We start from the raw sequence: 12,318 nt of genomic DNA on the forward strand, positions 1-12,318 counted from the left end.
TCTCAGCTCTAGCCCCCCCGCCCCGCCGGCCCTGCCCCCCAGGTCACGGGCCGCTCTGCCCTTCCCGCAGATGCAGACGTGCAGCTGGCCTCTGCCGCCGTGGACACGGTGCTGGCGGGCGTCCCAGGGCCCCGGGGCCCCCCCGGCCCTCCAGGTGAGCACAGAGGGCAACAGCACAGTCTGGTCTCCACCGGTGACCCCTCCTGGGCTTGGCCTGGACCAAGGGGCCTTGAGGGGCCCAGGTGGGGGTCATGGCCTTGGCAGGGCGCTGGGTCTGCCCCAGCCAGCAGTGGCTTGAGGTGGGGCCTCTTGCTCCCGGCGGCAGCTTCCCCGGGACTGGACACAGTGTTTCTGCCAGAACAAGGCCTGACACCCACATGATGCAGCCCCGGGCTGCCCTCGTGTGAGCCGGAGCAGGGATGCTCTGGGTGTGGGGAGGCCTGGGTCTGCACGGGTGGTGTGGGGGCCATGCGGGAGACCCAGGGAGCTGGTGGGGCGTTGCCCATAAGAGACAGGAGGCCCTGGGCCTGCAGGCAGAGAGCAGGGCCCTGGGGGAGGGCATGGGATGGGACCCTCGCTGGGGGAGGAGGGGAGTGTGGGGAGGGGACGGGATGGGACCCTCGCTGGGGGAGGAGGGGAGTGTGGGGAGGGGACGGGATGGGACCCTCGCTAGGGGAGGAGGGGAGTGTGGGGAGGGGACGGGATGGGACCCTCGCTGGGGGAGGAGGGGACTGTGGGGCGGGGCTGGCACCCAGGTGTGTGGACGTCTCCTCTGACAGGTTCTACCTGTGAATGAACGAGCAACAGAGGCCCTGGGGGCCGGCGGGTGGGGCGCCTCTTGATTAGGGCTCCAGGCCCGGGCACTCATTCTCTGTCATTCACTCACTCTCTCAGAATTCAGGAAGTGTTCGCCGAGCACTGTTCAGCTGGGCAGTGTTCTAAGTTCCTGGGGTACTTAAATAAACCAAGCAAAGATCCCCGTCCTCATGGTACTTCCATTCTAGTGGAGACGGCGAACGGCACCCCCTACTATCAGTGAATCCCACAGGGTCTGAGAACGCAGGGCTGGGCGAGCAGCTGCGCCGGGGTGGCCCCATTTAAAAGGTGGTATTTGGGAGTGAGCTGGGAGGGTGTTTGTCCTTTAGCTAGACTGAGTCCAGATCGTCACCCCACCAGCGGTACACTTTCCTGCGGGTCCTCCCTAAGCGTGCCGGGGGCACACTGGTACAGCCTAGCAGCCCAAGAGGCGCAGACCTGTGCCGGCCACTGGGGACGGAGGCCTCACTCTTCCAAGCATTCGGGAAGTTCAGTCAGGAACACCACTTCCTGTGCTGCACCCGTCAGGCCTGGCCTGACCCTCTGGGCACTCCCTGGCCCGTGGTGGGGGGCAGGCATGCAAACCGACAGTGGCCAGAGGTGGCAGCTGGTCTGTCAGGGCTTTGCCTAGAGAAGAGGCGGGGTAGGTTCCTGGAAGGCTTCCTGGAGGAGGTGACGCTTAGCCTGAGACTAGTAGCAAAGAGTTTGCTGGGGTGTGGAGGGGTTGGAGGAGCTCCAGGAGGAAGCAACAGCATCGGCAAAGGCACGGATGCAGAGGAACTTTCCAGAAGGGGGTATCTGACTGATGAAGGTGGAGGAGGCTGGGCTGAGAGGGACCTATTTGAAAGGTCACTCTGGGGGGCTGCGTGGAGGGCAGATGGTCAGGCAGCAGTAACCCAGGCAAGAAGGATGGCTTCAGAGGGGTCAGGTCTGAGGTCCCGAGGAGGGAGAGACTCGAGATTTGCTGGGGGACTAGCCGGCTGGGGAGGGGCTGCGGGGTGGCCCCGAGGATGAGGCTCTGGTTGTGATGTCAGGGCTGCAGGGAGAGTGGGTGGAGGTGGGCTCTCTGCTCTGGCGGTGGGCAGGGGAGGCCAAGGGAGCGGGTGCCCCCCTCCCCCACCATTCATTCACCGCACCTTCCTTTGCTGCCCATGGAGACAGACCCAGGGCAGGGACTGGGGTGGGAGGGTGGGAAGGTCCTCTCCAGAGCTGATGGGGGCAGCGGGCTTCTCTGGCCCCAGGTGACCATCTGTGACTCTGCCGGCAGGTCCCCCTGGACCACACGGTCCCCCTGGACCCCCAGGTGCACCAGGATCCCAGGTAAGGTCTTTCCCATTTCTGGCAAGGGAGGAGACATTGTCTCGCCAGGAAAGGAGGAGCCAGGCTTCTTACCAGCACAGTTGCTCAGGAAGGAGCCAGCCCACCTGGCCGGTCCCCACCTGGGTCCCGGCGGGCCCCAGGGGAAGGCAGGCGTGGGGTCCTGGTTTTGTTAGCAGCAGCGACCGTCTGCTGCCCACTCCGCCTACGCCAGGGAGGTGCTAACATGGCTCCCGGTTCATAAGTGAGCTGAGACCCAAGTGCCACCCGAGGTCGTCCAGAGGGTGTGGTGGAGCTGGGCCAGGATCACAGAACGTCCACCCCAGCCCGTGGCCCCTCCTCAAGGAGACCTGCCTGTGCGGGGGCCACTCTGACGCCTGACTGTGTGGCCCGGAACCCCAGCTTGCTCTGCCTCCCAGCTGTGTGACCTCGGGCAGAAAGGCAGCCTCTCTGGGCTCCGGCTTCCTCAGCTGCTAAGACGGGGTGTACAGGGCCTCCCTGGTGGATTGTCACAGGGAGTGAAAGAGAAATAAATTGCCGGGGGGATGTGCCTTGTGCCGCAGGGGCCCAGGGGCCTGGGGGGGAGGTCACGTGGAGGGGGGGGGTCCTGGACGTGTAGGCAGCAAGGGAGGCGGCTGGGGATGTCTGCACGGAGCTTCCTGCAGCCCCTCCCCTGGGCCTTGTCCAGACCGAGGGCTCCGAGGTCCCTGGAACTCAGGCCCGGGTGGGGTGGAGTGGCTGAGAGGTGCCCCCCCTCCCACTGCAAAGGAGGTGGGTCCGGGCCTTGGCCCTGTGGGTGCTGGGACCTCAGGAGTCCCACACATTCATTCATCCCTTTAGACATTTGACAAATATTCCCCAGACACAGGGAGGGCCCCAGCCACGCCAGCCGAGGACGCAGCCGGAGCCCGGGCCACAGGACAGCCCTCTAGAGCACATGTTCTAGACGTCAAAGAACCCGTGTCCCACGGCTCCTGATCTCTCTCTGTTGTCCCCCGCGTGTTTTCACACCAGGAGGATGCGGCGTGGAGGAGAAGGGCCAGTGGGGTGCACGGCGTAGGGCAGAACCAGGGTGGGTGTGGTAGAGACCAGGCCGGCAGGCAGGGCCTGGGGGAGGGGGTAGCTGCAGGGGGGACCGGAGGCCCTCAGACCTGATCTGCCCCTGAGTCAGGTGGGGTGGCCAGCTTAGCCAGGGGTCTGGGCGCCCCAGGGCACCCTCCTGGCCCCTCAGGCTCCCTGCCACAGGCCCAGGCCCCAGAGAGAAGGGGTGGGGGCAGGTGAGAGAGAAGGACAGTGACAGTGACAGGACTGCGGTGAGGGTCGGAGAGCCCCGGGAACTGCAGGAGCTTGGCAGGGGGCGTCTGGCCGAGCTCCACACGCCAGGAGCCCCGTGCCAGCAGTGCGGTCTCTCCTGCTTCTCCGGTGCTGGGGGCTCCCCCCTCCCTTCAGGCCGGGCCTGCTCAGCCCTGACAAAAGTGCAGGAAGAGGGGGAGGGGGGCACGTGGAAGGCCGGCAGATACTCTCACGGGAAGGGCTGGGGGCAGTGGGGCTCCTCCAGAGGCCCAAGTGCACGGCGACAGGGCAGGTCAGCGATGCGAAGGGATCCCATCGTTCTGTCCCAGCAGCAATGGGGCGGTGGAGGCTGAGAGACTCTGTCACCCGCCAGAGTCACACAGCAGGACAGCAGAGTGCCAGGAACGCAGTGGGTGCTTTGGGGTGGTTGATCCTGCCGGCTGGCTGATTTTTAGGGTCTTCCAGGCCCTTGCGGGCAGGGCTGCCTTGGGTGGCTGTGCAGACCGTGCCCACAGCAGCCTTGTGGGGACCCAGGGCCTGCAAGATTCCAACAGGTTCAAGGGGACCAAGTCAGAGCTGCTCGTCCAGCCCCGCTCGAGGCGGCGTGACCGGGCACCAGCCTGGGGCGTCTTCAGGCTGGCGGCATCTTGGCCCCTTTCCTCCTTGTGGTGGTCCTTCCTTAAACCTGAGGGTCTGTAGCCAGGGCTGGGATGCCAGGGGCACCAGACAGTGCCCGGCATGGCCCTGGCTCCCCAGGGCCCCACTGAACAGGTGTCGAAGGGCCCCCTTCCAGGACCCACTGCCAGGACCCACCGAGGCCCCTACACGGCAGGGATGGGGCTGGGTTCCAAGGCTCCATCGTCCCAGTATTGACAATGTCAGAATGGCCACGAGGTGGGATGGACTGTGGCTTCATGGTGGATGGTGGGGCCAGTCTGATGACCCAGTCTCCGTCTCCATCCTTGCCAGGGAGTCGAGGCCTCTGAGAATTGGCGGTCTGTGGGGAGGGATGTCTCCTAGTCAGGGGTCAAAGAAGAGCGAGAAGGCACAATAACAGGGGACCATGTGGTCCCGACTTTCTCGAGTAGGACGGACAACCCTGGGTTTGAAGCCTGGTTCTGCCAATTTCCAGCTGGGTGACCTTAAACAAGTCCCTGAGCCCCTGGGCCTCAGTTTCCCCATCTGTGAACTGAGGATAAAAATCCCTTCTGGGTAGGTTCGTTGTGAGAAATAATGGGGAAAACAGGTGGAGAATGCCAGGCTCCTCGGAGACCCTTAATGAACGCTATTCGTTAACTATGTATGTCCTGGGGCCTCAGTTGCTCTAGACACTGTACTGGGCACAGGAACAAGGACGTGGGGATCCCTGCCCTCCGGTAGCTGATAGTCTAGTGCAGGAGGCAGACGTGATAGAGAATAACTGGGAAAGGACCTATGGTGACAGGAGGGGGTGACAGACAGGAGGAGGTGACATTCCGACTGAGAGCCGAGGAACCGGAAGTCCTACAGAGATGCCAAGAGCGTTCCTGGTCGAGGGAAGGGCAGGTGCAGAGGTCTCGAAGCAGGGGAATGCCTGGCGTGTACTGAGCGGAGGAGAGCGTGGGGTGAGAGGAGGTGGGGAGGTGGGCAGGGCCTCGCCTGCAGGGCTGCTGTGTGGATTTGCGTCACAGTGGAAAGGGGACTCATCGGGGTTCAGGGAGGGAGAGTCCGTGACCTGATTTACAGCTTTCCAAGGCCCCTCTGGCTATCGAGGGAGGGATGGAAGGCGGGGGAGGCGGCAGTGGGGCAGGGAGACCAGGGAGGAGGCCACAGCAGCGCAGAGGAAATGGCAACGTGAACAGACATACTTGGAAAGTGAACCTGACAGGTCTGGCTGATGGAATAAATTTGGTGAGGGAGGGAAAGGGAAGGTTAGCTCCAAGGTGTGTGTGGGAGCAGCTGCGGGACCGTGGAGCCGTTTCCGTTTCCGAGAGGAGAGACTGCAGGGTGGGGGTGGGTCGGGGGGGAACCGGGAGTTCCACTTTGGAGAAGTTGAGGGGGGGCATCTCCTGGCTGGCCGGGGGAGGGTGCTGGAGGACGGCGGGATGCACAGGTCTGGGGCCCTGGGGAGCCTTCCGGCTGGGCATCAGCGCTGATGGGGAGTCCACGCAGGCACCCTCACGATCACCGTTGCTGTCACTCGTCCTCTGAGGGCCCCTCTCTCGCGTGCTGGGGGGATGTGTGCTTTGCCATCCGGTCCCCTTCTCCGAGTGACAACCATACTTGGCATTGCCCCATTTCACAGGCCAGTGGCGGGGGCGCCAGGACCGGGGAGGTCCCCGGCTGTGGCCTTCGTGTTTCCTCTGCGCCACCCTCCTCCCCGCATCCATTTTTCAGATTTCCAGAGCCCAGTGCAGGGGGAGGGCCAGCGGAGGACTGAGAGGTTGTCAAGGGCAGGCAAAGCCTAATTTGCTTTGTTTGATTTTCTACAGGGCCTGGCTGGAGAGCGGGGCGTGACAGGGCAGCCTGTAAGTGTGGGGCCGTGTGGATGGGCCACCCCCAGGACGATGGGCTCTGGTACAGGCCCAGGGTACCAGGTGGGCGGGCGTCTGCCCCAGGCGGCCTGGCTGAGTTCAGCCCCCCAGCTTCCCCAGGCATGGCCGGATCCAGCCCAGCCAGGATGGGGCAAGGGGAGAGAAACGGGCAACCTGGCTGCAGTGCCAGCTGCCCAAGTTAAGAAGGGGTGACTTCGGGAGGTGGGAGCCCCCTCGCTGAGCGTATGAAGTAAGGACTGAAATAGCCTCCTGTTGCAAGGCTTAGATGAGAGTCCTGAGGTCCCTTCCAGGGAGCCCGGGCCCCTGGGTTAATGTGCTGTGTGACCTGCAGAGTCCCTTGCCTTCTCTGAACCTTCTAGGAATAGAGACATAGATAGCTGACCTCTAATTCTCCTCTTGGAAATAAGAATTCATGAGTCTCAGCCCCTATCTCCAGGGCCAAGGAGGTGGGTACCTCCTTCGTGCCCAAGTCTTATGTCAGGAGCATGGGGCTGGGGGCAAAGGGGTGGATCTTTGCTGAGCATCTTCTATGTGGAAACCCTCTTCATCCATAGCGTGTTTAAGCTTCACAGTGACCCCATGAGACAGTGCTTTATTTTCCCTATTTGCCAGAACTGGCAGCTAAGGCTCAGAGAGGTTAAGCAACTTGCCCAAGGTCACACAGCTAGGCAACGGTAGAGCCAAGATTTAAATGCAAGAGTGTTAGCCTCCAAAGCCATGCCTTCTCCAAGCTTATTATTGAGATTGATTCATTTAATCCTCCTAATAGCTCTGTGAGGCTATTATTACCTCCATTTTGGAGATGGGAAAATCGAGGCACAGAGAGGTAAGGTAACTTGCTCAAGGTCACACAGGAGTAAGTGGCCACCTAGGTGTTATTGTGAGGCTGATGTTACTGGGGTTACTGGCCCCATTTTAGAGTCAGGGAAGCAGAGACCTGAGATGCAGGGGATGTGATCCCTAGAAGGGCCAACACCTGAGCTCCTGGGGTTCCAAACCTGACTCCTCCCTCCCTAGAAACAGAATTAAGCCCCTAAAATCAACCCTGTGCCGGGCTGTGCAGGGGTGCCCAGGGAGAGAAGCTGGAGAGGGTGGAGAAGCGCCCCACCCCACACCCATCATTGACTGCACGACTTTCTTCCCAGGGCGAGCCTGGCGGGAAGGGGGAAGAGGAAGAGAAAGCTACCGCCGAGGTAACTGTGCCCCTGGGCCCGTGCTTCCCTCCTGCCCTTTGGCTGTGTCTCAGCAGGAGAGCGGGTACCCAACAGAGCTGGACTGACACCGTCAGCCCTGAGCCGGGCATCAGTCACGGGGTGAATGGGGTCCCAGCCCAGCGGGGGAGACAGCTGAGTGAATAGCGACTGCAGCACAGGGTGAAGTTGGCTGCAATGGGGTAGCACTGATGGGGTGACCGGCCTGGGGCCTGAGTCGGGGGGAGACCCTGCCGGAGAGGGCCGGAGGAACCACGGACCTGCAGAAAAGACCTTTCTTTTAAGGAGGCTTCAAGCCGTGGCGTCCCTCTCCAGGGACAGGACTCTCCCATGACAGCACCTGGCACACGGGTGTGCCCAAGGTCGCTGTGGTGGACTGAAGGATGCATGGGCATGCGGATGTGGGAGAGGACGATGAAAGAGTGAGGTTGGGAGCACACAGGGGCCAGGGCAAGATGGGATGGGGAGGGGGCACAGATGGAGTGCGAGCATGGCTGTGGGGAGCCACGCCTTCTGGGACCAGGAGAGGAGGCTGGGGACCAGGATGATGGATAAAGGGGGCGGAGGCAGTAGGGCCAGCAGGGGAGGTCTTGCAAGCTGAGAATGAGTCCCGTGGGAGTGCCAGGGCTCAGCGGGCTGGCCAGCTCAGTGGGCACACAGCTGAGTGAGCTGAGGGAGGTTCTAAGCTTGGGGTGGGGATATCTGCAGAGGTTGGAGGCGGATGGCTGCGGGAGGCGGGCTGGGCTGGAGAGGTGAAGCTGGGGCCAGGGGACATTCCAGAGGTCCTTGCGGGACTGGAGAAGGGGGAAGAGGCTGGAATCAGGGCAACCGTGGTGGGCACAGGAGGCAGTGGGAGGAAGATGTGGATGCGGGGGTCACTTGTGATGGGGAGACAGAGAGGATACCCACGACTTCCCCCGGCCCATCTCATTGGCGTGAATCCTGTGGCCCAGGGACCGAGGCTTAGCCGGGTACTGACAGAGGGGGCCTGGACCGCCTGCTCCTAGCTGGGACACCCCCATCCCAGACGCCACCCACAGCCCGGCTTCTCACGGCCTGTGGTGGGAAGGCCTCTCTCTTGCAACTCAGTAGCCTGCTTTGGGTTTTCTTTTGTTTTAAGCTAACTTAATCTGAATGTCATGACAGAGCTGTCATGTTCTACCAGCCAAAGATGCCTGTTTGCTGCTGACTCCAGGGCGGGGCCTTGTCTCTCCACCATCACTTTTTATTTCAAAGTGGCCTTGTCACCTGTCTTCTCGATTAATCAGCTCATTCACGTGTCTCGACACACGAGGTCCTTCGCCCATGTGTAGGCTGGCTCCCAGAAACGCAGACATGCCATCATCGCGTCCTCCTGCTGGCTTCCCAGAAGCCGTGGCTCTGCCCTCTCTTTTTCTCTCCCGGGTGACCACCCTGGAAATCTCTCGGGTGGGCAGTGCCAGGAAGGAGACAGGCAAAGCACCCCCGACCCGTGGGCCCGTACTAGGTGCTCTGCCCACAGCAGAGTATTTTCCGGAAAGAAGGGCACACAGAGGAAGCAGCAGGCAGCCATGGGAGCAGGACGAGCCCAGGCTGGAGGCAGACAGGTCTGGGTGTGAAGCCCCGGTTGGCCATTTCCAGGCTGTGTGGCCACAGGACTCTGGTTACCCTCTCTGTGCGTCAAGTTCCGTGTCTCTGAATAGTAATTCGAACCCCAGCCCTGGCGCCGGGATGTCCGCCCTGTGATGGCTGTTGGGAGGAGGGAAGTGGCAGGAGGGAAGTGGCGGGCGTGGGGAGGGCTGGGACAGTACACTGAGGCGGGACGGCCCTGACCTTGGCTGCCTCCTCCCCCCCCCCAGGGCGAGGGGGTGCAGCAGCTGCGGGAGGCGCTGAAGATCCTGGCCGAGAGAGTCCTCATCCTGGAGCACATGATTGGAATCCACGGTGCGTGGTGACCAGGACCTGGGGACAGGCAGGCCCACAGGCGGCCGCCGAGTCCGAATGCCCCCTGTTCCGCCTCCCTGCCGCCCTCGTGGTGCTGCCTCTGGCGCCTGCTCTCCCTGCCCCAGTGGCCCCTCACTTGGCTGCCAGTCTGGCCCTGTCCCACCCCCGCTCAAGGACCCTCCGTGGCTCCCTGCTGCCCGTGACCGACATCCAGGTCCCAAGTCCCTCCCCAGCATGACCTGGTGTCCAGTGACACACAGCCGTCATCCGGTTACCCCAGGCCCTTTCCCACCTCGGCACCTTTGCTCAGGCTGGTCCCTTGGCCTCCTGGGCACCAGCTCCCGCTTCGGGACCTGCCCTGGGATCTCTTCCTCCCTGAAGCCGCCTTCCTGTCTCCCCACCAAGCTCTCTCTGCTGAACCTTCTGTTCCCTTATGGCGTGAGGTTTCCATGACTCTCCCTAGCACTTCTGCAGGGCCTGGAGCCTGGCCCTGGTTAGCATGTGTTGAAGAATGGATGAATGAGTGGATGAATGAGTGAATTGGTGAATGGATAGATGAGCAAATGGGAGAATGAATGAAATGAGCGCCTGGATGAGTGGATGAATGAATGAATGAGTGTACGAATGAATGGATGAATGAGTGAGTGAGTGAATGGATGCGTGAGGAGTAGAAGCCAGCTGCTGCTTTGTCGTGTCCTCACTGGGCACAGAGCTTCCGTTGCTGGCGGGGCTGGAAGTGAAGGTGCTTTGCTTGCTCCCAAGGCCCTGTGCAAGCCCACCCTCCTGCTCTCCTTCCAGATCCCCTGGCCTCCCCTGACGGAGGCTCCGGCCAGGACGCCGCTCTGAAAGCAAACCTCAAGATGAAGCGTGGTGGCCCCCCACCCGACGGCTCCCTGGCTGCCCTGCTTGGCCCCGACCCTGGGCAGAGGAGCGCTGGCCGGGCCAGCGGCGGGAAGTAAGAGGCCAGCGCTCCAGGACAAGCCCCGACTCTGCCAGAGACCCAGCCCCGGGGCCTGTGCAGCCACTGGCACCTGAGGACTCCCCGAGTGGGACCGGGCTCCAGGCCTGGACGATCGTCAGGAACACTGGCTCCTGGGGGCTGGGGGCCTTGGGGACAGATGGCAGCTCCAGGGGCAGGGGCCCGAGGCCAGAGCCCTGCCCTGGTCCCTTCCCTCCTCACCTGCACTCCCTGCTGGAGACGGGGTCTGGTGGGCCGGGCGGGCTGTGAGAATAGTCGTCATACTCATCATTTACTGGGTCCCTGCGTCGTTCGGGCCTGTCTGAGGAGCTTCCCTACATTGTCTCATTTAACCCTTAGGAGGTAGGCTTGTTATCCCGACTTTACACGGGGGACAGAGGCTTGGAGAGGATGACTCACCTGCCCAAGGTCCCCAGACCAGGGATGGCTGGGGCAGGGTTTGAACCCATGTTCTCTCTACCCTGCCAGCTTCCCCTCTTCACGGGGAAACTCAGGGCGGGTGTCGGGCCGGGCGGCTCCTGAGGTTCCAGCTGGGAAGGAGGGCAGGGCCCTGCCCAGCACGAGACAGCGGGGGCCCTGGGCCTCCTCCCTCGACTCCCCTGCCTGGGCTCGGGGTCTGCTCCACGGGTTGGGGAGCAGCTTGGCCTGTAGCTACTCTCGGAGGCCAGGGAGACCTTGAATAAACCCGAAACAGTCACGAGGACTTGGAGACCGTGAGAGAGGAGCGTTGGGGTGCAAGGACGCTCAAACTGAATTGGCATTGCCCACCGCCGCATCCCAATCTCTCTGACCCCGTTGAGCTGGGAGGAGGGAGGATTTAATGCAAAAGCGCACCCTCCAGGGGCCATCCCTGCAGCCCCGCCCTCTCCCAGGCTCTCTGGGAAGCCACAGGGTTGGCCACTTCTGCGTTACACGGCAAGTCCTATGTCCCAAGGAGGAAGAGGAATTGCTGCCTGATTCCCAGGCCCTGCTGGAGAGAGATGCTCCCACCCTCGGCGCTGTGGTCCCAGCCAGGCTCCGCAGCAGACACCCAGGTCCCCGGTGCCCCAGAGCAGCTCTCAAGGCCACAGCGCTCGAGGCCTCTCCGGCACCGGGTCCCCTGTGCCCTGGGCTGGCCCTCGTGCTCCTCTCGCTGTCTCAGCGACGGCCGCAAACTCAGACATTCACAGGTGCTGGCGCCGCCCCAGGTGCATCTCCCCTTGTGGCAGGAGCGACTCGTCCCCACTGCCCTTGTTGCACCGGGGAGGCTGTGGCCTGGTCCCTCCGGGCCCTGGTAACCTCTCCCTGCCCTTGAGGCCTCGACTGCCCCCCTTGAGGCAGGGCTGGCCGTGTGGGAGCCAAGACGTGGCTTCCTGCAGGCCTGTCTTCACGGAGGGGCGGTCAGAGGTGGCGGGAAACCTGTAACCCTCCGACAATAAAGGTGCTCTCCCCGCTGTGCTCTGGTGTCCTGTGGCGGCGGCTTCTGGGGAGGCTGGCTGTGCCGGGTCAGCTTCGGCCGGGCCCAGCCCCAGGGGTGTCCGACGGGAGCCCCCGGGAGCCAAAGGGACCACAAGGCCCTGAGGCAGGGAGGCCTGGCTCTGCCCCCCGGGAGCCCCACGGGGGGTTGGGAGAGCGAGGGGAGCCCCTCAGAGGCTCCCCACCCTCTACCCAGCAGCACTGCATCTGGGCTGGGCCTGGGCCCAGCTTTGCTAGATGGAGAGTGAAGTGGGGAGGGCTCGGGGCTCTGGGCGGAGGGACCCCTACCCACCATGCTCCTGCCCCGGGCCTGGGGTCCTGGACATTTTCGTCCACTTGGGGGCCCAGCGTCTCGGACCTTCCCCTGAGCCCTCAGCCGAGGTGGGGGACTGGCTGAATGCCACCCGGGGCCTCCTGCAGGCCGTGTCCAGCCGGAGCTCACCCTTGCTGGGACCACCCCACCGCACATGAGGGGACCCAGGGGAGCCCTGCTCTGATGGCAGCCCCCTTCCCGTTGCAAGACCCTGTGTTCCCAGCCGGAAGCTTTGGGCTTGGTGCCCCCTGCCCCCGGCCCCACACTGTCTCCCTAGAATATCCTCGGCCGCCCCGAGCTGGCACCCTGCAGGCTCGCTCACAGCAGGGCTGGGTCTGGCTGACTTCCATCCTCCCAGCCCACCTCCCTCGCCCACGCCCCCGCCGAGGGCCTGGCCCAGATGAGACGTCAGTTTCTTAATAAAGGAATGCCTTCCCCCAGATGGGGACACCCACCCCATTACCCAGCAAGAGCACC

At 63.1% G+C, this 12,318-nt stretch overlaps 1 protein-coding gene across 2 annotated transcripts in view; it reads left to right on the forward strand.

The window, feature by feature from the left end:
• COL26A1 (collagen type XXVI alpha 1 chain) overlaps window positions 1-11,477 on the forward strand; it is a 176,478-nt gene extending 165,001 nt beyond the window's left edge. For both annotated transcript variants that reach the window (XM_030872096.2, XM_030872095.2), the window contains exons 8-13: window positions 71-154; window positions 2,084-2,136; window positions 5,898-5,933; window positions 7,106-7,153; window positions 9,010-9,094; window positions 9,893-11,477. In XM_030872096.2, coding sequence (XP_030727956.1) covers window positions 71-154; window positions 2,084-2,136; window positions 5,898-5,933; window positions 7,106-7,153; window positions 9,010-9,094; window positions 9,893-10,053 — 467 coding nt within the window. In that variant the 3' untranslated portion in view covers window positions 10,054-11,477. The remainder of the gene's footprint in view (window positions 1-70; window positions 155-2,083; window positions 2,137-5,897; window positions 5,934-7,105; window positions 7,154-9,009; window positions 9,095-9,892) is intronic.
• Window positions 11,478-12,318: the final 841 nt, after the last annotated feature.

Source organism: Globicephala melas, chromosome 15 (genome assembly GCF_963455315.2).
Source record: "Globicephala melas chromosome 15, mGloMel1.2, whole genome shotgun sequence".
Classification (NCBI taxonomy): domain Eukaryota; kingdom Metazoa; phylum Chordata; class Mammalia; order Artiodactyla; family Delphinidae; genus Globicephala; species Globicephala melas.